The sequence below is a fragment of the Trichechus manatus genome, unplaced genomic scaffold (genome assembly GCF_000243295.1).
Source record: "Trichechus manatus latirostris isolate Lorelei unplaced genomic scaffold, TriManLat1.0 scaffold00108, whole genome shotgun sequence".
Lineage (NCBI taxonomy): Eukaryota > Metazoa > Chordata > Mammalia > Sirenia > Trichechidae > Trichechus > Trichechus manatus.
In genome coordinates this window covers 2,908,252-2,935,928 of record NW_004444044.1, presented here as the reverse complement: position 1 = coordinate 2,935,928, position 27,677 = coordinate 2,908,252, and the positions used below count along the sequence as shown (strand labels likewise).

The following is a 27,677-nucleotide window of genomic DNA, read 5'->3' as shown; positions in this document are numbered from 1 at the left end:
AAGAAGAAAAAAATTGAATATAGTATATAGTAAATTTGATGCTATTGAGTTATGGTGTTAGCAAAGAATATTGACTATGTCATGGATTGCCAGAAAAATGAACAAATGTGTCTTGGAAGATGCACAGCCAGAATGCTCCTTTGAAGTGAGGATGGTGAGACTGTGTCTCACATACTTCGGACATGTTATCAAGAGAGATCAGTCTCTGGAGAAGGACATGCTTGGTAAAGTAGAGAGTCAGCAAAAAAGAAAAAGACTCTCAATGAGATGAATTGACACAGTGGCTGCACAGATGACCTCAAGCATAGCAAGGATTGTGAGGATGGTGCAGGATGGGCAGTGTTTCGTTCTTTTGTAGACAGGGTTGCTATGAGTTGGAACTGACTTGATGGCACCTAACAACAACACAATAATATAATAAATGGAGTCCTTGGGTGATGCAAACAATTAATGAGCTCAGTTGCTAATTGAAGGGTTGGAGGTTTGAGCCCATCCAGAGACATCTCAGAAGAAAGGCCTGACAATCTACTTCCAAAAACTTAATCATTGAAAACCCTATGGAGTACAGTTATACTCTGACCCATATGGGGTCACCATAAGTTGTAATTGACTCCATGGTAACTGACTTACTGGTTATATAATAAACAAAATGGTACCTACCTCTTTCAAAAAGCATACAGTTGGACTGGAGGAAGTACAGCAGGATCCTACTATAGACAGATAACTCTTGATGTAACTAACTAAAAGTGGTAGAGGAGCTTGTCCATAATTACTGGAATATTCATATGTAAATCTGTGGGAAAAAAATAGGAGGGTTGTCAAAACAAATCCTACTTTTTCAGAAGTATTTTGATGGAGAAAGGTGCATGTTACATGAGTTTATGGTTTTAACATCTAAAAATCACTAAGGATTTTGGAAGAGTTATAATACTGAAATAATTTTTAATTAACATTTTTATTTAAAAAATAGGTTCCTCCCTAAATTCCCATGTGGTCTGCTTGAGTGGAGGAGCTATTTTTCCCTTCATTGCTGAGCCTTAGGCCAAGTGCATGGCCCACGGTAGCTACGTTTTGATGTTGACTGAATAAATTAAAACAAACGTAATTCAAGAATTTACCCTTCATAATCTACTTCAGTTTACTGTTCCTAAACAACTGCTATGTATAGGTTTACTTATTTACTGAAAGAACCTGTTACTTTTGAGTCAATTCTGACTCATAGCAATCCTATAGGATAGAGTAGAACTGTCCCATAGGGTTTCCAAGGAGAAGCTGGTGGATTCAAACTGCTGACCTTTTGGTTAGCAGCCATAGATCTCCATAGCTCTTAACCACTGCGCCACCAGTCTCCATTTGTTGAAAGACTACTTTTTAATTTTTAGAATAATAAGCCCCTATGAATTTTCTAAAAACCGCTTTGTAATCTTATGTAAAATCTTTTCTGAAAATTTACAAGTATGGCAAACCAACCAATTTTTAATAAAATTGTAACTTTGATTTCACACATTTAAATTGCTTCAAATGGCATTGCTTTTAATTTTTGAAAATATTATATTAAATTGGATTTCCTCTATTTTTATTCATTTTTGTGACCTCACAAGGCTAACATAAACAATCAATGCATATTCTGGCTAATCAGGCACTTTAAACAATAAGAAGCTCAAAGTTACGTGTTTACTTATGTAGCACAACATATATCACATTCACAACTGTTTCTGGCAGTGAATATACTATAGGAATGAAGGAAAAAAAAGGAGTTTGCTATTGTCATGGATTGAATTGTATCCCCCCAAAATACATGTCAACTTGGCTAGGCCATGATTCCCAGTATTGTGTAGTTGTCCTCCATTTTGTGATCTGATAATCTTAAGTGTTGTAAATCCTAACCTCTATGATGTGAATAAGGCAGGATTAGAGGCAGTTATGCTAATGAGGCAGGACACAATCTAAAAGATTAGGTTGTATCTTGAGTCAATCTCTTTTGAGGTATAAAAGAGAGAAGCGAGCAGAGAGGAGGGAGATCGCCTCCCACCAAAAAGAAGAGTCAGGAGCTGAGCATATCCTCTGGATCCGAGGTCCCTTAGCTGAGAAACTCCTAGACCAGGGGGTAGATTTATGACAAGGACCTTCCCCCAGAGTCGACAGAGAGAGAAAGTCTTCCCCTGGAGCTGGCACCCTGAATTCCGACTTCTAGTCTCCTGAATTGTGAAAGAATAAATTTCTCTTTGTTAAAGCCATCCACTTGCGGTATTTCAGTTATAGCAGCACTAGATAACTAAGACAGTTATGCTCTACCAGAAATCAAGGCTTAAAATGAGCACAGTAATACAATTAGTTGTTTCATATAGAATATGCAAGGATCCTTAGCATAAGGTGAATCACAGTAGATGCTATCAAATATGTCAAAATATGTCATATGGAGAGGCAATTCAAGTGATTCTGCTTCAGATAATAGAAGTAGGTCCAGTGAGTGGAAGTTTTGGGAGCTGACTTCATCTCTCCGAGAAAGATATTCATTATTATCAGGGCTGAAAGGAAAATGTGGTACACTGGATGATAGTCAAGTTGTATGTTATTGTAAGAGTTCAAACAGAAATTACCAGCTTGGCTGAAGTAGAGGAGGTGTTTGTACAGAGTAGGGGATTAGATTAGACCCATTTTTGGTATTTTATGACCTAAAATTTTACTTATGACAAAAGCAGCTTACTGGTCGGCAAATTCCTTGGGATCTCTCCTGAATGCTTCACATATTTCATCATTTGTTGGTTCTACATAGGTAGGAAATTCTTGTGGCTGGTGTTTCAGGACAGCCATACAGAGCTTCTGTTCCAGGCCCTCTTTGGTACAGCACTCAGCAGTTCCTGGGTGTACTGGGAATAGAGAGTCACTTTCACAGGACTTGACAGACAATGCTGAGGTCTGGAAAAGGAAAAGAAAAAAAAAGGGAATTTTTTTTTTCAAATTCAGTAAAACATTTTACTTTGTAATTAAAAAATTCTTATCAGCAATCAGCTGTCTATGCTAAAGACTCTGTGAGATGATTTGTCAATATGACAAGATGCATAATTACAGTTACAGGCAAGCACAGGGTCTTATTTATGTTAATAAATGACCCTCCTTCACAGTAGAACAAAAATAGAAGTTTCATCAATTAATGAACTGTTTTTGTCTGCTTGCAGCCATTAGTGTTTTTATCCTCTAGTCCATTACTTCTTCATGGGGTTATTAGCATCTCTGAGAATGAGAGGCCATTTGAAAAAGCTCCCCAGGTGACTCGTCTTACCTGATTTCACTGAAAATACCCCATTGATAATGATGACCTCCCTCTGCTTATCCACCACTTCCTCCCACCCTTTCTTAAATCGGCAGACTCTTGATCTTAATTGCTTTAGACTTTGTAATGGTTAAGGATGTGTGTCAACTTGACTGGGCCATGATTCTCAGTGGTTTGCCAGTTATGATGTAGTTTGGTAATCATATGATGTTATGATCACTTCTATGATGAGATTTGATATAATGTGATCACCTCCATGATGGGATCTACCATGAGTAGCCAATCAATTGAAAAGAAGTTTCCTTGGGCATGTGGCCTGCATTGAATATAAGTGGACATTCTGACAAGCCTTGTGGGTTTTTGCTTACTCTGGATCCTGCAGCTGGCTCCTGTTCATCTGACCTCCAGTTCTTGGGACTTGAGCTAGTGGCTTACCTGTGGTCTTGCCTGCCAATCTTGGGATACATCAATCTTCGCAGCCTGTGAGCAAGAGCCCTGCTCTCTGACCTGCTGATCTTGGGTTCGCCAGCCCCTGTGGTTACATGAATCAGGAGAAGTCTCTGTCCTGACCCATGGACTTGGGGCATTCCAGACTCTATAAATGCATGAGCCAATATAAATCTCTATATATACATATTTATAAGCTTTACTGGTTTTGCTTCTCTAGAGAACCCAGCCTAAGCTAGTCTTCTTAATTGGTTTGCCTTCTCTTACCTAGTGATTCTTGAGCCTGATTTTGTCATAGTACCACTATAGAGTATATAAAAATAGGAAATGCCTGGGCTGCATAATTCAGAAATTCTGAATCAGTAGGTCAAAGATGGGGCCTGAGAATTTGTTTTTCCCAAAGCACCAAGGTTTATTCTCATGTCCAGCAAGGGCTGAAAAACAAGGTGTAGTTTAAGTTACAGTCTCAACACTGATAAACTGACACATGTGGGCAGACTAAGCCCAAGTTTAGAGCACCAACAAGCCAGTGGCATTCAAAAAAAAAAAAAAAGGCTTATTGGAAAGAATTTGATATTTGAAATTTTTTAAAAAAAGGAATAGAAATAGTCATCACGGGAAAAATTAGGACTTTGTCTAACATCCTGACACTTACTTCCCGAGTTAATGATCTTTGCAGTCAAAACTCCTAAAGATCTTCCCTCTCATGGATGAAATCAACATGATGAATTGAAGAATTAGTTATATAAACGTAAATTAACATCTCAGTGTCTACCACCTCTGTCTTCCATCAAACTCTCAGAATTTAGGAATTCGACTCTCTCTCTCTTTTTTATTCTTAGCTCCCTTTTCAGTGAATCTCCTTTTACTTTCCATTTCTTTCCCTAGCAAACTTTCTGTTCTTCCTTTTTTATAACCTCCTTTCAAATAAAAGAGGTTGAGAAAGAAAAAATGTTAACACATTTTTAAAAAATGCTTTGAGCAAGCAGGAAGAAAAAAAGGGTGTCATACAAAAAATTGTTAATGCCATCTCTCTCCTCTTATGATCTGTCTGTACAATCTTGGAACTTATTTCTGATCTAGGGATACATTAGCAAAATTTCCTAACACTAACTGAAATAAAATAAAAATGTGTTCTGTTATTTTGACCATGGTTGGTAGGAATGTTTGTTCATTTTAAGATGGTTTGGAGGGTCAGGTTAATATGAGTATTTGTTGACATGGTGGTGGAAGGAAATGATTATAAAGTTCTTAGACTATAAATAATGACCAGATAAAGCAATTAATGGCTAAGAGTAATCATTATATAGAATATATTCTAATCAGATCTTTGGAGCATTGTTTCTGCAGGCTAATTGTTGTAAGCTTGAGCAGTGAGACAGATTTTTCTGACGAGGCCTTTATCGAAATGCATCTAAATAAGTCATTTGCCCCTGGCCTGATGATTGCATTTAGTAAATCGCTGAAGCTCCTTTGGTTTCACCTTTTTCAACTACTATCTATATTTTGAAGCCCACCTTTTTAGCATTTTAATTTCTGCGTATATACAATAGGGGAGAAAATTCAGAACCTATTATATGTATCTAGGGAAATTTTTGAACTCCAAAATATTTTGCAGTCAACACTAAATTATTCTGGGGTGATTGTTACCAGTCCTTGGAATAATGATAAAGATATTGAAAGGGGCTGTGTGGGAATTTCACATTTATTGTCAGCTGTGTAGGTCTCGCGTCCTGGGTATTGTGGTATTGTTAATACACAGCTTGCATAGTTCACTTCTGCATGCTCCTATGATTCTGATTTATTTTCCTTCTCTCTTCCCTCCTGTTTTCCCATAATTTTATAAAAGTTTAAAATTAACCTAAGTTCTTCTTTGGGAGGTAGAACAACAAGTGATAAAATCTGAAGGCGAGACGACTGAACAAAGGATCTTAAAGAATACCCACAGAAGGTCAACATGTCTGGAACGAGGTCATTGTGCCCACCTCAAAGGGAAACTAACATTCCACAGATTCTTTGGACCCTGACCCTGTCCCGATAAAATCCTCTAATCGGCCTCCAGAGCGGGAGGCAGATTTTGGAGGAGCTCATTCCCCTCTGTCTCCTGTATATTGATATACAATGAAATACTCTTGCTGCTCACCTCACCCCTGTCTCAGTATTGGCTTTTGTGGCAGGTGGCTCAGACCTGCGTTTTGTGATAACAATATGAGTGGGCATACATACACATCCGTGGGTGGTACAAATGGTGAAGAGTTTGGCTACTTAACCTAAAGTTTGGCATTTTGAATCTACCCGAGGCACCTTGGAAGACAGGCCTGGAGATCTGCTTCTGAAAGTTCACAGAAAACCCTACTCTGACACACATGGGGTCACCATGAGTCGGAATCAACTTGACACCAACTGGTTTTTTTGGTGGTGGTTATTGTTTTTGGGTTATGAAAGTACAGAAAATGTATTGAAATTATTTTTAAGAGGGTCATTTTTCAGATGAATCAGTATTTGAGAGCCTCAATTTATAGTATTTATAGTATAGTATAATAAATATATAGTAATAAAAATGTCAGGTTTTAGAGTCAGATAGATCTGGATTCAAATCTTATATTTATCAGTTACTAACAATGTATTTTCAGCAAGTCATTTTATGCTCCAGTTTTCTCATTTGAACCTTGTAGAGGAATGAGCCAAATCGACTCTGCTTACATTAGGAGAAACCTTGTCTCTAGGGAGAATAGTCTTCATGTTTCCCTGAAACTAGTGGTATGTGGAGCTGTGATCTAAGATTTCCCTAGATCATGGCATAAAAAACTATTTTGGCTTCCTTCTATGGGCGACCATAGAGATGCAAAACCACATAAACCTACCCTGGTGTCATAGCAGTTAGGGTCAGCCCCTTCAGCACAGCAATCTTCAGTCAAGGAGACCACTTCTTTCACAAGCTGACTGACCTGTTCAAATGTACCACTAGGAAATTTTCTGCTGTATACAACCATTGATCTGAGGGTGAAGAAATCAAAATATCAATTAGCAGTAAAACATTTTTTTTCACATTTGTAGAAATTAAAATATCAAATCTCTTCAGTTTTTTAAAAGGAATATTGCACAGATATTCTTTTTTATTTGGTTAATGAAAGGAATATGAGTCTACTTTAAAAAGTAATTCTTTTTCTAGGAAAATTTATCTTAGAAAGCCATACAAGTTGGACTTAAGTTTTCATCAGACCAGACTAATCTCTTCCTGCTCTCTTGAGCCTCCCCAGATGAACCTGTTCTGGACCTCAGTCCCTTTGCTAAGTAACTTGAGTCCTAACATGTAATAATTGCATTTTAATTTACCATAGAAAACTATGCCTACTTGTTCTCTTGTAACTGATTAATAAACTTAATGGGGGCACATTCTTAGAACATAGTAACCATAATTCAACTGAGGTCTTTGGATATCCTCTATCTGACCGACATTTCTGCCCACATTGTCCCTGGGGCTTTCTTACTTCAATCTTAGCAGAGATCTGTTCAGCCCTCCATTCTGAATTAAATTACCTCAGACTCAGTTTCACTCAAGCCCCAGTTACCAAGTGAGTGAGTAGATACAGAACACTTACAAAGATCTGAAGTCATCTTTTCCCAGATCACTGAGTTCCTTGCAGACTTTATCCTTTTCATAATCACGGCCTGGAAAATAAGAAATAGAAAAATTTGGAACTTTTCTTTTTAAATGAATATTACATTAAATGTACATGTATAAGAGCCCTGGTGGCACAGTGGTTAAGAGCTGTGGCTGCTAAACAAAAGGTTGGCAGCTCTAATCCACCAGCCACTCCTTGGAACCCCTATGGGGCTGTTCTACTCTGTCCTATAGGGTCGCTATGAATCGGAATTGACTGGACGGCAATTATTTTGGTTTTTGGTTTTATACATGTATAAAGGGGTCTTCCACATGATCTATGGTGAAAATGGCATTTTCTCAACATTTATATGAAATTTATTTTTTTTATGTCTTTCTCACAATGGACCAGAATTTTAGGACATGTTGTTATATTTTAACGGACAGTGAAAAAAGTAAAGAAAACAGTACAATAATACTTAACATAGGCAAGTAAAATGATATACTTCAACTGATGAGTCAGAATCTATTTATATGACAATCTTTCTCTTAGGTCCCATTCTTTATAATAACAATAATATGTCACCCACCTTCCCTTCCTTCCTTCCTTCCATCCATTTCACCTAAGGCCTCAAAACAAAACACAACAAAAAGCCCCCTAACAAGTAGAGGATATATCTACATTCCAAAGTGAGGGACTAGTTTCTCCAGTGCAAGATTTTAAAGGAAGTGTGTGCAAGCTAGTGTTGTCATCCTTGCTCCATTACCTACCTCCAATCTATATAAGGCAACGTTGGAAATTTAGCTAGAGAGAAGATGGAAATTAGACAAAAAAAAAAAAATTTTGGAGAAAATTCTCAGTATGATGAATCTAGGGAAATGGTGGTAAGTGTTTCTCCCACTTCAAGAATAGTGAAAGAGGCTTTTAGGAGACCACTCAGAGACCTTGACTGGTAATGCTGGGGGGCAATAGACTAGTGTCTGATTCAGGCCGGAGACATCTAAAGGGTGACAGGATGTTCAAAGTAGCCTGGGGCAGCAGAAGAGAGAAGTTTTGGTGTAGCCTATGGATCTGATGTGGGTCAATCAGGATAGCAAGATGGCCTAGAGCTGTCTTAAATGTTTCCTTTTCTCCCAAAACAGCTATCTAGAGGACAGTGGGCTACCAACAGTGGGACATCTCTGTGTGAGCACAGATCATTTGAAAACCAGGGGCCCAAAGGGCAGTCTTAAGGTGCCAGTAGGATGTGAGAAATCTCCAGTGATGACAGGAGGGAGATCACCAAAAAGCCCATGAAAAGAAAAAGTCAGCTTTGAATATCTCCAGTGTTATTGATTGAATTGTGCCCCTAAGAGATATGTTGAAGTTCTAACCCCTGTATCTGTGAATGTGACCATGTTTGGAGAAATAAATCATAGTGGAATAGGGTGGGTCTTGGTCCTAATCCCTTCTGAGAGGTGTATTATAAAAGGGAGAAAAGACACAGAGTCAGGATCACACATACACAGACAGAAGACATAATGTGAGGATCTGTCTACAAGCCAAGGAGTGCCAAGAAACACCCAGGACTACCAGAAGCTAAAGAGGCAAAGAAAGATTTTCCCCTAGATTTAGAGAGAGAGCGATCATAGCCCTATTGATGCCCTGAATTTGGACTTCTAGCCTCCAGAACTGTGAGACAATAGATTCCTGTTCTTTAAAGCCCCTTACCATGTGGGATTTTGTTATGGCAGCCCCAGGAGACTAAGACATTCTTCAAGTGGAGAAAATAAAACCAGCTCACCATACCACCTGTTGAATTAGTTTTTCCTGCTGTTTACCTCCACTGCTAGCTTCTCCCTTCTCTGTGTTAGCCCTGGAGAAGACAGACGCAGCTTAGAGAATGGGATGAAGAAGAGGAGCATAAGGCAGCAAACGAGAGGAAAGTCAATGTGTCTTGCTTTCCCACCACAGGCAACAGGAATGACACAGGCCTGACCTGGGGGAGTAGTCTCAACTTTAAATAAATTTAGGAATTTTTGACTATTAAATATGACCAGACATTTTTAAGGGATCCCTGGAGGTGCAGCAGTTAAAGCACTCAGCTGATAACCAAAAGGTTGGGAGTTCGAACTCACCAGTTGCTCTGTGGGAGAAAGATGTAGCAGTTTGCTTCCAGAAAGATTTATAGCATTGGAACCCTATGGTGCAGGTCTACTCTGTCCTATGGGGTCGCTATGAGTTGGAATCGACTTGATAGAAACGGGTTTTCAGACATTCTCATGATTGAAATGAGGTTGTTATTTTGGGATTTAAAGGGATCAAAAGACCTTATTATTATTTGAGAATGAAGGAAAACAAATCAAATGACCTACTCTTGAGTCCATTCAAGTGATAAAGAAGAGCCAGCCTCCACAGTGGGAGATCAGTTTGTCCTGATCAGAGACCCAGTTACTCAACATACCTATTGCATATTCCACCAGGCAGGCACATGGCAGTAAGCTAATGCTTTCCTCCTCTAATGCATCATTTATGTAAATAAGTTTAGGGACTTTCCCAACACCCTATGGTGCTATATTTAAAAAAAAATATATATATATATATATATATATAAAGTATGTAAATGGCCCCATTTCTGTTCTGATATAAGTGGTTTTAGAGTTTAGTAATGTATCCTTCTGGCTTTAAGTGTTGGGAAAGCCATCTCAGGCGATACAATGATGACTGTTATCATGCTTTTCACCCCAAAGATGCCCTCCCCTCTTTAATAGTTACAAGTCTGTGAGAGGGTGAATATATATATGCCTCAGTGGAAATTTTTGTTTTATAGTTAGGAATGGAGGTGGGGGTGGTGGGATAGAGGCTGAAAAGATTTAATTTTCCTTCCTTTTTTTAAAGATTCTTTTTAGGATTTGTGAAATTTAATGCTGAAAATCCCTGATGCTAAGCTGAGAAGAGTCAGAATGGATGGACAAAACCATTCTTAAGCAGCGTTTTGCAATAAGACCAAAAACCAAAACCAAGTCTGTGGCTGTCGAGTTGATTCCGACTCGTAGTGATCCTATAGGGACCCTCCCAATCAAATGCCACCAAAATCATAGGCAAGGTAGAAAAGAATGCACATATTCAAATCTCACAGTATCTTGGAAACTAGGAATAGGCAGTTGGGTTGATAAAGCTAACAAGCGATGGAATATAAAAAGCCACTTGTTAACAAGACTCTGATATACCAGAAGGACCTTCACATCTAGCAGATTTCCTGGAATTTATTGATTAGTTTACATGGTTGGACTTTGTCACAGTTTTAAAGGTCAAACTAATGTGAAAAGTTTTAGTTAATCATCAGTGTTAATCTGTGGGACTGAAAATTAGAGCATAGAAGAAAATAATTTCGGTAGGGTAGAGCTGTCCTGATACAATGAAGAGCTATACCGTAAGGATTGTCAATAGGGTTGTTTTATGTTATTCCTAAGGTAAATAGTGGAAACCCTGGTGGTGTAGTGGTTAAGAGCTATGGCTGCTAACCAAAAGACTGGCAGTTCAAGTGCACCAGGCGCTCCTTGGAAACTCTATGGGGGCAGTCTACTCTCTCCTATAGGGTTGCTATGAGTTGGAATCAACTCGACAGCAACAGGTATGGTACGGGTAAGGTAAATGGTTAGGAAAAATGGCTACAAGTTATAAGACAGCAGACGTTTACTCAATGTAAGAAAACTTTATTATAAACATGGCTAACCAGTAACTGAAATGGTAAGCAGCCTTAAGAAGAAGTAGGTTTCTTTCATCACTAAAAATATTCAAATAGAGTTTAAAGAACCATGTATTTTAAAGATTTCTGAATTTAGTAGGAGATTGTATGCTCATGATCTTTAAGGTCGCTTTCAACCTTATGAGATAATCCCTTTAGAAACAGTAAGAAATTTCATAAAATCTTTTTTTTCCCCCAAATCTTATGTATTTTAAGCCACAAAAAATATCCCTCAGAAGAACTGTTTTCTCCTTTTGTGCGTTTGAGCTAACTTCCTTTAATAAACTTCCACTATGAAACCAGAAAGGTCATTTTTGTTAATACTTCTATTGTGGCCATTCAGTAACATGCAAAGTGAGAGTCTGAATTTAAATAGGCTACCTCAGATGAACGTTTGGAAAAAAAATTTGTTTCTAGCCTTCCAGATTCAGATTTTTCATTTTACCAAACAAGCAGACTTCCAGTGTGTGTGTTATGGAAATGTATGCGTGTACATGAATTTACTATAGATTATCCACTGGTAAATAGCTTTAATTAAATTAACTACTTGTGTTTGCACAAGATGCTTCGGAATTCAAAGGTGTTGTGTATTGCTTGAGTTAGAATGCGCAATGATGAGAGAAAGATGGGAAGCTAGAGGGACTACATAAGGCTTAAAGTGATTTGGGAACAATTTATTCCTGGAACACTCAGCCTTGGGCATAAGAGGAAGCAAGTAGAGGAGGCCCAAAAGGGAGGCACTGAGAAAACTCAGGGTAAAAGGGCTCTTATAAAAATAATCTGTAGAGGAAGCTCTTGTACCATGTATCTTTCAGGTGGACTACTTGAAATATCTTTCTGTTAAAAAATAAATCTCTTATAAAAATGTGAAAAAAAACTCGTATTCATTTGTCCAAAGAGAATGTATATAGCTTACAAGGCTAAGCAAATTTATATTAATCATTTTCTTATGTTCAAAAAAAAAAAACAACCAATAAATGCTCAAGTTAATTTGCAATGTGATTATTGCAAATTTATTGCTCATTCCATGGAGTACTACTAAATAAGTGTTTTGTTTTTTTTTTTACACCAGTTGAGCTCACTTTGATTCATATAGTTAAATCACGTCTTAAATGAATTATAAATGACATGCTCTTTCCTTTAATGTACCATTTGATTATAAAAAGGGTGACCTGGACTTTGACATAGCTCCAGTAAATATTGGCATATTCTTAGTGGCTCTGGTGAAATCATTTTCACTTCAAGAGACCCCTCAGTACTAAATGTTTACAAAATCCATTAACAGAATTTTTACTTTTTGTAATGGCATGTCCCTTTTCTATCTGTATTGTGAAACACTCTGGTAAGTCAAGTCCAATTCTGGACTTTTGAAAACAAATTTGATTTACTTTGGGAAATCTCTACTGCTTCATTTATCTCAACTCTCCCAAAAAGGCTGAAAATATTTATTAATAAATGTAATAGATATTTTTTGAGGGCTTGCTATGTGCCACACGTTGTGTTCAGTATTGAATATACAAAGGAGACCAAATATAGAGTGGACAGCCACATCCCTGCCCTCATAGAACTTTCTTTTCTTTTTTGCTTTTGGCCCCCATGGATTTTTTTTAATTTTCTTTTTTTTTATTTTGATTATATGGTTTTCTTATTTTTTTCCACTTTTTTTTTTTTTATTGTACTTTGGATGGAGGTTTACAGAGCAAATTAGTTTCTCATTAAACAATTAATACACGTATTGTTTTGTGACATTGATTGCCAACCCCACAACATGTTAACACTCTCCCCTTCTCGACCTTGGGTTCCCTATTATCAGCTTTCCTGTCCCCTCCTACCTTCTGATCCTTGTTCCAGAGCTGGTGTGCCCATTTAGTCTTGTTTTGTTTTATGGACCTGTCTAATCTTTAGCTGAAGAGTGAACCTCAGGAGGGATTTCAGTACTAAGTTAAAAAGGTGTCCATGGCCATGTTGTTGGGGTTTTTCCAGTCTCTGTCAGACCAGTCTTTTTTTGTGAATTAGAATTTTGTTCTACATTTATCTCCAGCTCTGTCCTGGACTCTCTATTGTGATCCCTGTTAGAGCAGTCAATGGTGGTAGTGGGCACCACCTAGTTGTACTGAACTCAGTCTGGAGGAGGCTGTGGTAGTTGTGGTCCATTAGTCCTTTGGACTAATGTTTCCCTTATGTCTTTGGTTTTCTTCATTCTCCCTTGCTCTAGCTGGGGTGGGACCAGTGGAGTATCTTAGATGGCTGCTCACAAGCTTTTAAGACCCCAGACGCTACTCACCAAAGTAGGATGTAGAACATTTTGTTTATAAACTATGTTATGCCTATTGAAGAACTTTCATTCTAATGGGGGTAACCAATAAGATAGTGTCTTCGTACAAACTCTACTAAAAAAGTTATTTTGGATGCTTTGAACATTGCTGTTATAATATTTCTCTAAGACTTTACTTGGTCCCCTAGAAAAGTTATTTGTGTATCAGGAGAAATGGATCGACTCAAAATAGCATTGAACTGAATAGACACTTACAAAGGATACTAGGAACTCTCCTAGACTGCTATTTCCCTATTGTGTTGTGGAGAATCATGGGCTTTCAGAGCTCTATTGAGCAGTTTACATTTTTGCAATTTTATTTCTTTGGCATTTTATTTTCTATTCTTCAACGACAGGCTCATCCATGTTGAAAAACATTAGCATATTTGCTGGTGTTTTCAATAAAACTTTCTTTTAAGAATATACTTTGCAGTATTTATTCAAACTATTCAGACTAGATATTGGTGATTTCAAAACAGTGATTGCACTTGAGAAATTAAAATTGCCGGTCTGGTTTAGGAAGCTGCCTTGATTATTAAAGACAGCAAAAACTACTCATGTATCACTAGAAACATTGTCAATGAAGAAGTGACAATTGAATTATGGACATTTTCTTTTATTTCATTTTTAAGCCTTTTTTGTTTAATCTTTATTGTTATTTTTAATCATTATAGAGAGCATTGATCTGATTTTTCATATAAATACTGATGTTTGAAAGCATGTGTGCAATTCTCTGATTGAGTCAGTGAAAAGAAATTCAATTCTTTTAATTCTAAACCTAGAGACCTAGATGACATCTATAGATTAATTCAGAGGACATTAAATGTACCTGTTAGGATGCCGTCAGTGGAACAGATAGTTTCACATCAGATTTTGAAAATTCAAAAACCAGTTAAAACATCAGAAGACACAGGGTCAAAGGATCAGTTTGCCAGAAGCTACAGCTGCAATAGAGGGCAGCCTCATGGCCTCATGCAAACTACTGTCCTTGAGCTCAGCCTGGCAGTAACCTATACAGATGTCACACTCACCAATGTCCCAAAGATGGCATTCCTCCTCCCTTCATCTCATCCCACCTCCTCTTTGCCTCCACAGGTTGGCCACTTTGTCATTTATAATTGCTTATGCATAGGTAGAGATAGAGAACGAAATATTCTTCTCCCACCTTTGGGATGGGTGAGAGTAATTCTCCAGCAACCTGATTTAGAAACTTAAAATTCATTGCAATACTTAGATTCTAAAGCAATATGAAACCACAAAACAAAACAAAACCTGTGGCTGTCAAGTCAATTCTGACTCATAGTGACCCTATAGAACAGAGTAGAACTGCCCCATAGGGTTTCCAAGGAACGCCTGGTAGATTCAAACTGCTGACTTTTTGGTTAGCAGCCAAGCTCTTAACCACTGCACTGCCAGGGCTCCAAAGCAATATAAGGATCAATAATAATATAATATTATTAGCTGTTGCAGAGTCGATTTTGACTTATGGTGACCCTATTTATGTAAGAGTAGAACAGTGCTCCAGAGAGTTTTCAAAGGCAGATTTTTTTGTAAGTTAATCATCAAACCTTTCTTCCAAGGCACCTCTGGGTGAATTTGAACCTCCAACCTTTCAGTTAGCAGACAAACGTTTTAACATTTCCACCACCCAAGATCTCCAATATTATGATAATACTTAATATTTACATGTTAATAATTTGGCAGTGACTTTCTTCCAAGGCACCTCTGGGTGGACTTGAACCTCCAACTTTTCAGTTATCAGCCAAGCATTTTAACATTTGCACTACCCAGGATCTCCATTATTATGATAATACTTAATATTTGAGATTCAATAATTTGGTAGTTCTAAATATTTGATATAGGAGTCCATGGGTGGGGCAAATGGTTAAACGCTCGACTACTAACAGAAAGATTGGGGGTCCAGACCTACCCAGACGCGTCTTGGAAGACAGGCTTGGCAGCTCTGCTTCAGAAAGATCATAGCCTTGAAAACCCCATGCAGCAGTTCTACTTTGCACACATGGGGTCGCCATGAGTCAGAATTGACTCCATGACAACTAATAACAACATAAACATTTTCTATATACTATCTCATTTAATTCTCACGAAACGCTAATGAGGTTGGTAGTTATCATAGTTCACCTCCGATGTTCAATGTTCACTACATATTTTTGTGCCATTCTTAGAACTTCATTTCCGTGTATAAATTGTTTCTGTGGCAAATTGTGTTTTAACATCCAAACAATCAAATGGCTTATTAACGTTTTGAAGCACATTTAGTGTGTAACTTAGAGAATTACTCCACTGGAATTTAACACTGGTCTTAATGACCTTATGAAGTCTTAATTTATGACTACCAGTCCTGGGAAAAGCTCATTTTTTCTCTTATTTCCCTTTTAACAAGCTTTTGGGATTTTGCAGAGGAAAATAGAAAGATGAGCATGTTGACTAAAAGTCTCAATCAAGTGCTTTGGTCTCAGTATATAGAAGCACATGAAGTAATACTCACTAGTCATTTGCTAAATAGATCTAGAATGGAGGCCAGTACTAATTATCTTCCCTTCAAGCAAAGTTGTCCTTATTTTCTATGAAAGCTCCTTCAGGGCAGAGATTCTATGTGATAGTTTTAAATATTTGGTGCCGTGTGTGATTGTGGGAACAGCATGAGTATTCAGCCAGTTCAATAAGCACTTACTATGAAATCTGAACAAAGTATCATTCGGTAAAGAATGACAAAGTCATGTTTTCATATTCTACCTCATTGATGATGTGATGTAAAGAGTAAGTGGTGGGGATTCCTGTTTATTAATTATTTTTTAGCTTGTTGCTGTTAAAAAAAAAAAAGCACGCTTGTGAAAATACCTCATGGAGGGAGGGTGCAGTTTGCAATCAAATGTGAAGGCGTGCGTTATTTGCGTGAAAATACAGTACTCTGTCCTAGAGGGTTATTATGAGTTGAAATCGACTCTGTGGCTAAGGATTTGGGTTTTGCTAGCTATGCCTCTATCTCCACACGTGGTTTTTGTCAAGCAGATCCTCTGAGTCACTTAAATGCATTTTTAAGTATAACCAATTACCATACCATTATTTTGCATAGGAAAACATCCTTTATAAAAATTAGTAATCATTCTTTTTATAAACATAAAATCTAGATTTGTGTGTTAGCTTTTTATAAATCCCAAATAATTCTATAGTGGTTAAATCTGTTATGCTGAAGAGCTAATAAGATCTTTTATTTCTCCCTGAATGGAATAAAATTTTCTAATTTCATACTAAATTCCAGTGTGGAAGACTCATTATCAAATACATGTAAGAATTGTGATTTAAATGGGAACATTGCATAAGTATTAAGCACTCACTGCTATTCTGTGCTAAGTATTGCAATTTAGATTGCTTTAAGTGCCTTTATAACACTGCATTTATCTTAGTGAGGGTAAAGAGAGCTTTTTAAACAAATAAATTAATAATGAGCTTTGACAGTAACATGCAGGTAGCAAATTAAATTATTTGTTTGCCTGTAGGATGTACATCATGTATTAAACTGTAGCTGTCTCTGTATTGTACCTTAAAAAGAAAAAAGAACAGCTGTCATTGAGTGAATTTCAACTTATGGCAACCCCATGTGTGTCAGAGTGGAACTGTGCATTATAGGGTTTCCAAAGGCTGATTTTTTGGAACTAGATCTCTAGGCTTTTCTTCTGAGGTGCCTCACAGTGGACTCTTTGAGTCGAGTGCGTTAATCATTTGTACCACTCAGGGACTCTTCCCTTAAAAGGAACACCCACTTAAATGTTAGCAAAGTCAACAATTCAACTCTTTTTTGTTATTTATGTTTTTAAAAATCTACTATGTATTTATTTGTCATATGAAAATATTTTATTTTTAAAATCAATTGCTAGCTAGTATTTTTAGCAGCAAAGGTAACAAATTATTCGATTTACTTTCACTTTATATTTTAAGACTAAAATGTATTCCTGTTTTAAGACTGCACTCTTAGTTATCTATTATGTTTAATATAAACCAAAGTTGCAGTTTGCATATGAAAGCATTATATTTTCTTTCTCTAAGATAAAATGCACAGCTTATTATATATAAACATATTAAAGAATTTATATATGATTTCATTTATGAATGATATAAATGGCTGATAACTAATTATTTTGTCTGCTTTTAGTGTAGAGGCAATCATTTGTTAATCTTCCTGTCCTTAGACAGCATTAGGACTCAAACAATTTCCAAGGCTCTAAGAAGGGGAAACTCAGTTGCTCATGGGGTCCAGGAACTGTGTAACTTACGTTTGAATCAAGTGAAGTAAGGAAAATGCCCAGGGGTGGGAACCATGGATCTAGTCCGAAAGGGGCAGTCACAATTCAGTTCCATTTCATTACAGCCATGTGAAAATTTGGCTCTTGTTACTACATCTTCTCATGTTGCTAGAGAAACTAAATCTGGATTTTTATGTGAAATCTCCAAGTTTTTCAATGTTGGTAACAAGTCAAATTAAACTTTAAAAACACTTTGCTGGCCCAAACCATAAAGCTAAAGAAAACACATCCATGGGAGGCTGTATTTTATTCAGAATATAGATTCTGGCACAGAAACCCCTGAATTTGAATCTCTGCTGCCCCCGTTAATAGCGAGACAGGGGCAAGTGGTTTATTTGCTCCATTACCCAGTTTTCTCATTTGTAAATTGGAGATGATAGTATCTCATATGACTGCTGTAAGGAGTAAATAAATTAATATATGTAAAGTGCTCAAAATAGTGCCTGTTCCCTCCATAGTAAACAGTATACACTTGTCAGTAATTATTATTATTATTATCATGACCTGAATCCAGTCACTATGTGACTACTGTTATACATATGCATGACACAAATGTTTATAGACCATCTACCAAGAGCAAGGCACCATGAAAAGGAAATTCTAAAATCACCAATCCTTAAGGAACCTATGTCTAATAGTAGAGATAAGTATACAAAACCAACAGTGATTGTTGCCATAAAAGAGGTTGAAACAGCGGTAGAGGACTTTAGAATGGAAAAAGGCTTCTGGAAAGCATCATGAAAGAAACCATTAACTTGAAGTGGACCATGAATGATGGGTAGGATGTTAACAGGAGTAAATGAGTGACAATGGAGTCCATGGATGGTGCAAATGGTTAAGCACTCAGCTACTAACCAAAAGGTTGAAGGTTTGAATCCACCCAGAGGCAACTTGAAAGAAAGGCTTGGCGATTTACTTCTGAAAGATCACAGCCCTTGAAAACACTATGGGGGGCAGTTCTACTCTGAAACACATGGGGTTGCCCTGAGTTGGTATCAACTGGACAGCAACTGGTTTGGTTTTTGGTTTAAATGAGTTATGGGAGTAATTTTAAGTGGAGGAGTTAGAAAATCACAAGTCATATCTGGAGAATAATGAGTAGTCCAGTAAGGAAACTGGAATATGGGACTTAAACACAAAGTCTTTATAGCCAAAGTTCTACTTAATTCTTTTTTTTTTTTTTTAAGGTATAGGAGAATCTATTGAAACATATTTATGTAGAGGAATGGCAAGCTCATGTTGTATTCAAGGAAAAGTCTAGGATTTAAGTCAAATACTACCTTCTTTAAGAGGCTATTCTATGGAATATGATAATCTATGTAAAAATGCTTAACATATTTGCCTAACAGTTAGTATACATTCACTGAATACTAGCAATTGTTTTTACAGTAAAATGCAATGATAAATACATGTAAATATCACATGATTCACTCTAATCTTTGTCTAAGGTGGGGGACTAATTGTTATTTTCTGGTCAGGGGGATGTAGAAAAAAGATGAAACTGGAAGAGTAAACTACCAGGAAGCAGGGAAATAAGTCAATATCTCTCCATACCCCATCCTGCCCAGTTATCTCCTGGCCAGCTCTCCCTGGATCTGGCTCATGACATAGTTGCTTAATAACAGATCCATTGATTCACTGCTCTTTCCTTCAGGATACTGAAGATACTGTATTAGATTTATATTGCTGCTGTAACAAATTTCCACAAATCTGTGGCTTAACCAACACTAAATTATTGCCATACTGTATTATAGAATAAAGCCTGACACAAGTCTCACTCGGCTAAAATCAAGTTGTCAGCAGGGCTATATTCCTTTCTTGTGCTCTAGGGCATGATGGGGAGAATCCAGTCCTTCTCCTTCCCAGCTTTTAGAGGTCTCCTACATTCCTTCCTGCTGCTCCTTGGAAACTCTATGGGGCAGTCGTACTCTGTCCTATAGGGTCACTATGAGTCTGAGTCGACTCTAAGGCAAAGGGTTTTTTTTTTTGGTTGCATTCCTTGGCTTGTTGCCCCTTTCCTTCTTCTTCAAAGCCAGCAATGTTGTATCTCTCTGTGCCTTTTTTCTGTAGTTACATTTTCTGACTAATTTCTTCTGCTTTTCTCTTCCATCTTTAAAGGCCCTTGTTATTATACTGGGTCAATTTGGATATTATAGTATAGTTTCCCTATTTTAAAGTTGGCTGATTAGCAACTTTCATTCCATCTACAATCTTAATTCCCCTTTGCCATGTAATCTAACATATTCACAGGTACTAGGGATTAGAACATGGACATTTTTGGGGAAGGGCATTTCTCTGCATACCACATATACCTATTTATATTTAAACCTCAGGTGACTCCAAACTGAGGCCAGAACTGGAGTAGATTTGTATCAGACAGCTGGATACTAGACTCCCCACCAGTCAGCTACACAAGTTCAACTCCATCATTTCATTAATCTCACAAGAAAGTGACTCTGATTTCTATGTAATTAATTTGATTTTAGACTCCACTTATTATTCAGATTTCTATTACATTATTAATAATACGTATTGATTGGGGAGAGATGGGAGTTAGGGAATTGGTTAGGAAGCCGTTACAATAAGTTAGGCAAAAAAGAACAAGGGCAATAGAAAATCAGTGTATGGAAATGTAAGTGTATATATGGATGCAAAGGTAGTGTCTGTCCACAGGCCTTGGGAACTCTTTATATGAAAGAAGTAAAGAACGGAAGAAATGAGAGAGAACACGGAAGAGATTTCTGCAGCAAAATTCTCTGTACAAGGCTGATCCATGAGAGAAACATTTCAGGGTTGGAATTTATAGAATGTGGAAATGATTGAATGTAGAGAACAAAAAAGAAGAAAATAAAATCCAAGGCTCTAAAAGATTATATGTAAATTATTAAAATGAGATGGGGCCAAGAAAAGAATTGGGAAGTTTGAGCCAGTTTCACTGAATGGTGATGAACTGGGGTTTGGACCAGTTATGGATGAGCATGGTAGGTAACATGAATTTCACTTAATTTTCCTTAAATTGTGCTATCCATTGCCGTCATCGATTGGATTTCCACTCATAGCAACCCTATAGGACAGAGTAGAACTGCTCCATAGGGTTTCCAAGGAGTGGCTAGTGGATTTGAACTGTCAACGTTTTGGTTAGAAGCCCAACTCTTAACTACTACACCACCAGGGCTCCCAAATGGTGCTTAAAAAAAAAAAATGCCATTGAGCTGATTGTGACTTATTGCCACCCTATAGGACAAAGTAGAACCGCTGTATAGGGTTTCCAAGGAGCAGCTGGTGGATTTGAAATGCCAACTTTTTGGTTAGCAGTGGAGCTCTTAACCACTGTGCATCAAATGGTGCTAGTGACTGGTTATTATATTTGTTCTTAGTTTAGTGAAAGATCGTATTTCAGATATCTATTTTATGAGCAAAGCAGTGGTTGAGATTATTGTCTTTGGAACCCAACTTCTTGGTTTAGAATATTGGTTTTACCATACCCAGCTGAGTAAACTTGGGTAAGATATTTAAACTCCCTATTCCTCAGTTTCTTCATCTGTAAATGGTGGTAATAATAATATCAAGCTCAGGATATCGTAAGAATTAAGTAAGTTTGTACAAAAGATTTTAAACATGTTGGCACATTGTAAATAAAATATTAACTATTATTTTAATCACAGTGCAAAAAAACCTAATGCCAATGCTTCACAGACAGTAGGTACTTTATATAATAGTAATTATAATAAAAATAAAAACAATAGTAAACTTCTATAAAGAGTTTACTTTTTCCAGGATATCTATTGTGTGCCCTAATTCACACTTATTTTTCCTTTAATACCCAAAACTATTCTGTGATATATTAACAAAAGTTTATTGAACACTTACTATGTGCCATGTAGTGCTGTAAAACTGGGAATTACAGTAAGGAACAAAATTAAAGCCCTTGATTTCATAAAATTTACATTCTATATTTGTACCTTTGTTACAATAAGTCCACAACTGGTGGTCACATGGTAATAAACTCTAGGAAGAAATATAAAGCAGAGTAAGGGGACAGAAAGTAATGGAGTGGTAGGTGCTATCTGAGGTGGGTTTGGCCAGGAAGCTCTCTCTAAAAGTGGACTAGGAGCATACCTGAAGAAATTGAGAGAGGGAGCCATCTGGATACCTGGGGTATGAGTGCATCCAGAAGAGGGAAGAGCTAGTGTAAGCCCTCAGATGATAGAGTACACTGAGTGTGGGGAAGTGTGGAGGCCAGTGTGACCGGAGCAGAGTGAACTGGGGGAAAGTAGAAGGAGATGATATCAGAGAAGTAAGAGTGAACCGAATAAAACAGTTAGGTAAGCCTAGATACCGAGGGAGAGAGTAATCAATTCCTTCTAGGATTTTTTTTTTTCTTCTTTGTATATAGATTAAACTCATGGCCTTTTAAAGTATGTGGACACTTATCCCTATAACACACTCATAATGGTGGCTGCATACCTGGAAATGTACTTTATAGCAACGAAGCTAACATTGCTATTGATTTCCAGTGAGGTTACCATGGCTTTTGATGATAAACTTACCTACCTCTCTGACATCAGTTCCCTCTACTTTTCCCTCTTATCTAAACCTCTATTATGCTTTCACTCAGGCATCTTGGAAACCCTGGTGGTGTAGTGGTTAAGGGCTGCAGCTGCTAACTGAAAAGTCAGCAGTTCGAATCCACCAGACACTCCTTGGAAACTCTATGGGGCAGTTCAACTCTGTCCTGTAGTGTCACTATAAGTCAGAATCTACTCAGTGGCAATGGATTTTTTCTTTTGGTTTTCTGGCTTCTTTATCAACTTGGATAAAGCCAAGCTTGTCCTTAGCCCTGAAGTTTTGCACCGAATTCCTTCTACTTAATATGTATTTCTACATCTTTACACGACTCTTTTTCATCGTACAGGTCTCAAATTCCTCCTCAGTAACCATTGTGTAGCGTTTATCTACTTACCTTAAATTACTTCTCTCTGGCATTCTGTACAGCCATGATCCTGAATCAAACTCAGGACAACTTTGTTTTTTAAGTGGCTATTGATAAAGGGACAACTTGCAAAACCAAAACAGATTGATTCAGTGGTAGTTCAGGGGATTGGAATAGTCCTCATTGTTTAGGGCTGTTTTGACAGGGAAATGAGAAAAAGAAAAATATAACTCCTACCAACCCAAAGGGGATTTTCTTTCTTTTTACTGTTTGATATCATGCTCGTAAAAATATGTAAGCCAAAAATGAAACGCTTAAAGCAAAAAAGAAAATGTTCATGATAAAGATCCCTTTCTTGCCAAGAGCTCTTATAAACTGCAGTGGTTTATTTCCTGTTGGCATTATGTTTTTCTAGTAACTGCGTAGCTGTGTCAGCAGCCTTTGTTGCTTGCTTTTGAGAAAAAGGAAATATACAGTTGAGTAGACTAGTGCTACATCCATTTTAGCCCTTGGAAAAGAAGTCAAGTGGAGGGAACTGAACTGGCAAACACAGCTTTCTGTCTCGTGTGGAGTAGCTAAAGTAAAAGTATTCTTACAACACCATCTAGATCTGGCAGATTTAACAAGCCCTTCTCTCCAAGGGAGCCCTGGTGGTGCAGTGGTTAAGAGCTATGGCTGCTAACCAAAAAGTTGGCAGTTCTATGGGGCAGTTCTAATCTGTACTATAGGGTAACTACAAGTCAGAATCGATTCAATGATAACGCATTTAGTTTTTTTTTTTAAATCTCACCCAGAGGAGTCCCTGAGTAGTCCAGACAGTTAAGTGCTGGGCTATTAATGGAAAGGTTTGTGGTTTGAACCCACCCAAAGTTGCCTCAAAAGAAAGGCCTGGCAATCTGCTTCCAAAAGGTCACAGCCATGAAAACACTGTAGGGTGCAGTTCTACTCTGCAACTCAAGGGGTTGCCATGAGTCAAAATTGACTCAAAGACAGCTAGTTTGGATTTTTTGGTTTTCTCTCCTAAAAGGCTCCTGAGAGCTTGCCCCCTGAATCCCTGTGCCATTTGATAGTACAATACTGGCCTAACTGGAGCTAATGTTCATGTTGAGCAGCAGATTATCTCTTTTATATCCAAAGTTTCCTGAAGAATGGTTCCATGGGATATAGGCATTTTAGAAAAGAGTCAATATGTTTGGCAAATTTTAGGTTAAATAAGGTTTCTTTTCTGTAGGACTTCTCAGAGCCTTTAAGATAATAAAGGGATTGATTGTGAATCCAGCAAGAATGGCTAGTGTATGTCTTATTTCTTAAATGTACTTGGCCCTGGAAACGTTTTTAAGGATGAGTCTTGAGTGAAATACACTTTGGAAAAACTGTTCTAGATAAACACAGTGGATGGTCAGCTATCTAGAACTGTAACTAGCAGAGAGAACTGCAACCCAAACCAATTCCTCACCCTCCAAGACTCCTCGGAACCTAAGATTCCTCTGAATTCTTCTAAACCATACACTTTGTAGCTTCCTGGTGAATGCTCTGTGGCAAATTAAGACAATAATGATAAGCTTTGCTACTGAAAGAGCGCACACCTAGCTTCCAGATAAATCTCTGACTTGGTCAGTAGGAACTTCCTTCCTTTTTGGGGCATGCTCAGGTATTATAGAATAAAGAACTAATAGGTCAGAACCACTGTCCCCAGATATTGGACAATTTATTGCTAACACATGTATTTTCTATGTCTCAGGGGGTATAATCCTACCTGTGACACCTGGATAATCTGACTAAAGTTCATTGTGAAGTTCAGACCTTTGAGGGAGGTGACCTGAGGATTTTAGCAAATATTTCATCAGAGTCTAAGGGATTGCTGAAGAATATCAAAATAGAGTTTGCACAATACTTTGCTGTTCTCTAAAGGACATTGTAATATTTTGAGGTAATGCCAATGCACACTTACTGAGTTGGCAGTCTGAAACAGTGATTCATATCCCAGGTTATGTCTTATATAATTCCAAGATACATGTCATTCCAAGACATAGCCATTTCTGGAAATTCTTTCTTTGAAGATGGTGATCTGAACCTATTTCAGTAGGAATTTTTAGGGTTGGATTTGCCCCAGAGAAACCCTTGGCCAAGAAGTAAGCTTTCAAGATTTCTTGGGACTTAGCCTATCCAGAGGTCTTATAAGGGACACAATATATTTTGCTTATTCATATCCCACTGTATCTCAGGAAGATTTTATAGTCTTACATAAGTAAGCTAAATATCCTTAAATAAGACTCTGAAATCTTCCTGAGATATGGTGGGATATGAGAAAGCAAAATAAATTGTGTCCCTTATAAGATCTCTGAATTGACCATGTCCCAAGAAATCCTGAAAGCTGACTCCTTGGCCCAAGGTTTCTCTGGGGCTGGTTAACCATACCGCTGCTAACCAAAAGGGTAACCAACCGCTCCTTGGAAACCATATGGGGGCAGTTCTACTCTGCCCGATAGGGTCACTGTGATTCGGAATCGACTCGATGGCAACAAGTTAGCTTACTTATGGATGAGTAAAACAAAATTCAAAATAATTTGAATGACAAAAGTAAGATCAAGGAAAAGAAAATATAAAAAGAATAAGGAAAAGTCAGGAGTAAGTTTATTTATGTCATAGTTAATAATGGATAACTCCTGGGATGCACACATTTTATTCTACTGGTTAAGTACATTACCAACATGAATACTAAAGAATGACTTGGGTGAGGCTGCTAGCTGACAGCACTGAATGAAAAATTTAATTTTATATAAAATGATGAATGAAAAATCCATCGTAATAGATAAAGGATTAACCAGAAAAGTAAATTAAAACTGATTATGGAAAGTCCCCAATCTGCAAAATTTGTAAAGTTGCATAGTTTTTAGAATTTAGTTTGTATCATTTAAAACTGTTTTCAAACATTGCCCAAAGGTGAAGACACCATTTAAAGAATAGTTTTAATGAACAGCATGGCTGTGTTTCATAGCTATAGAAAATTCTCATTTACGTGGGGTATTTTCGAAACTATAATGCATTTTCAAATACTACATGTACAAGATTCCTTGAAGAGGATAAACAAGAAATCTCTCGGTTCAATTCGTGTGCACTCTCAATACCAATAAACGTTTGAAGTCTGGAAAAATGCTCAGTGATGAATCACAGTTTCCGTTTGCATTATCTTTTAACAGTTAAGAAAATTAATTTCAAACCATTTTCTCCAGATCTTCTTCTCAAACCAAAAAAAACAAAACAAAACAAAAAAACAAAATGAAGGCGCGGAGGGGGGGCAATTGACAAACTTTAACTGCTTTTTCTCACTTTCATGAGATTCTTATCTTGATTTTTTTAGTTCTAATTCAACACTATATGGCACAGCTGAGCTCAGATTAGGTCCTCCTTGATCATCCCGTTTCTCTCCAACATATTCACCATTTCTTCCTTGTTTATCATCTAGTTTACAATTTTTTATGGTAACAGAACATTAGACTAGGAAGAGTTTTTGTAAATGGGCCCAGCACTAGAAGTCTTACCTCTCTCTAGAGCTTGGACAAATGCTACAGTAAGCAGGAGAACCAGGACCCCCTTCATTTTCCTGCTGGTGAGTCCTGCAGCACCTCCTGTCTCCTGTAGGTAACCATGTAAAAGATAGCAGCCAAGAGTAACCAGTTCCCTTTTACTAGGAGTCTCAACTGTGAACCAATCAATTATTAATCTCTATACAGAAGCAAGCGCCAGTCATCCTTGGCCCACAGAGATACAATAATATCATCAGTCAAGGCAAATAGACACCCTGTGGATATGTATTGGAAAATCTAGGAGATTTTAATCATTAACTTTGTCAAACTGCAAAAGAGCTGGGGTATACATAAATTATTTTCCTCCGTTTCTTTTTACCAGAATTTATTTAATGTATTAGTAAGGGGTACATTTGTTCCTTATTATAGGAGTATGTGTCTTCTTTGAACATTCTCTGCCCTTCTCATGCATAAATGGTGATTTGGAGATGATCTCTGTCTCTCTATGTCTCTCTCTCTCTCTCCCTCTCTGTTTAAACCAAAAACAAGTGAGGATTATCTTAAAATATTGCAGATCAGATGATTAAGCAACAAGGGGAAAAAAAGGGAGAGAAGCCAATTCAACATCATTCCTCAAATCCGTAATTTCAATGTTATAAACAATTTGAGATGATGTGCTAATGCTTTATGCTGTTTTATACTTACTGAAGTACTCACATGCATATTATTAAACACAGCCTTGAAGTGAGGCAAATAATATACTAGAGAGGTTAAATGACTTCCTCAAATCATAAAAATTAGTGGCAAATATTGGACTCCTTACAGCTAGTTTAAAGCTCTTTCATCTAATGCTAAACACTAGTATATTTTAGGATAATATGATTTAAGTGCTCACAGTGGCCTTGTAGATCGTAGATTTCACCATGTTCATTTTACAGAAGAGGAAACCCCAGTAGATTCTGAGACTTGCCCAGAGAGGCACAGAAGCACAGGTAGTTATCATTCATCAGACGCAGGGCTGCTGCTAGTTCTTGCAACAGCCCCATTTTTCAGGAAGCAGGGTCAGGTGAGGGCTAGGTACACAGACTCTGAAATCTAATCTCTACACAGCTCTTACTGGCTGTGTAATCTTGGCAAATTTATTTTGGCTCCTAAACCTCATTTTTCTTCTATGCAAAATGGTGATAACTCTTATTGCCCATATCACAAGGTCCTTCTGAATTTAATGAAGACAATTCATATGCAGGGTGTATCGTAGCTTTTAAACACAGTAACATGCATTAATGTTACCTGTTATCCCAGTTGTTGCCACTTTCTCCCACTGACTTGCCAAATTTATAATGATATCTGAGAGTGTCATTGGAACTAATGAGTCCTGGAACACAGTGGAAGATTTAAAAGCCAGCCCTGCATCCTGGCCTTAGAACCATCACAGATTAGTGATCTAGGATACCGTCATTAATTCAGTAGCTAAGGATTCACCGCATGGGCAGATTCCATTAAAATATAAATAAGCAGCAATAGC

At 37.4% G+C, this 27,677-nt stretch overlaps 1 protein-coding gene across 1 annotated transcript in view; it reads right to left on the bottom strand.

Annotated features, from left to right (window-relative positions):
• Positions 1-27,198, bottom strand: part of GC (GC vitamin D binding protein) — a 52,775-nt gene extending 25,577 nt beyond the window's left edge. Inside the window, exons 1-6 of the mRNA XM_012557545.2 lie at positions 27,123-27,198; positions 26,168-26,326; positions 7,324-7,393; positions 6,586-6,718; positions 2,708-2,919; positions 661-793 (exon numbers count right to left, since the gene is read on the bottom strand). Of these exons, the coding sequence (XP_012412999.2) occupies positions 661-793; positions 2,708-2,919; positions 6,586-6,718; positions 7,324-7,393; positions 26,168-26,326; positions 27,123-27,198 (783 nt within the window). The remainder of the gene's footprint in view (positions 1-660; positions 794-2,707; positions 2,920-6,585; positions 6,719-7,323; positions 7,394-26,167; positions 26,327-27,122) is intronic.
• Between the last annotated feature and the right edge of the window lie 479 nt (positions 27,199-27,677).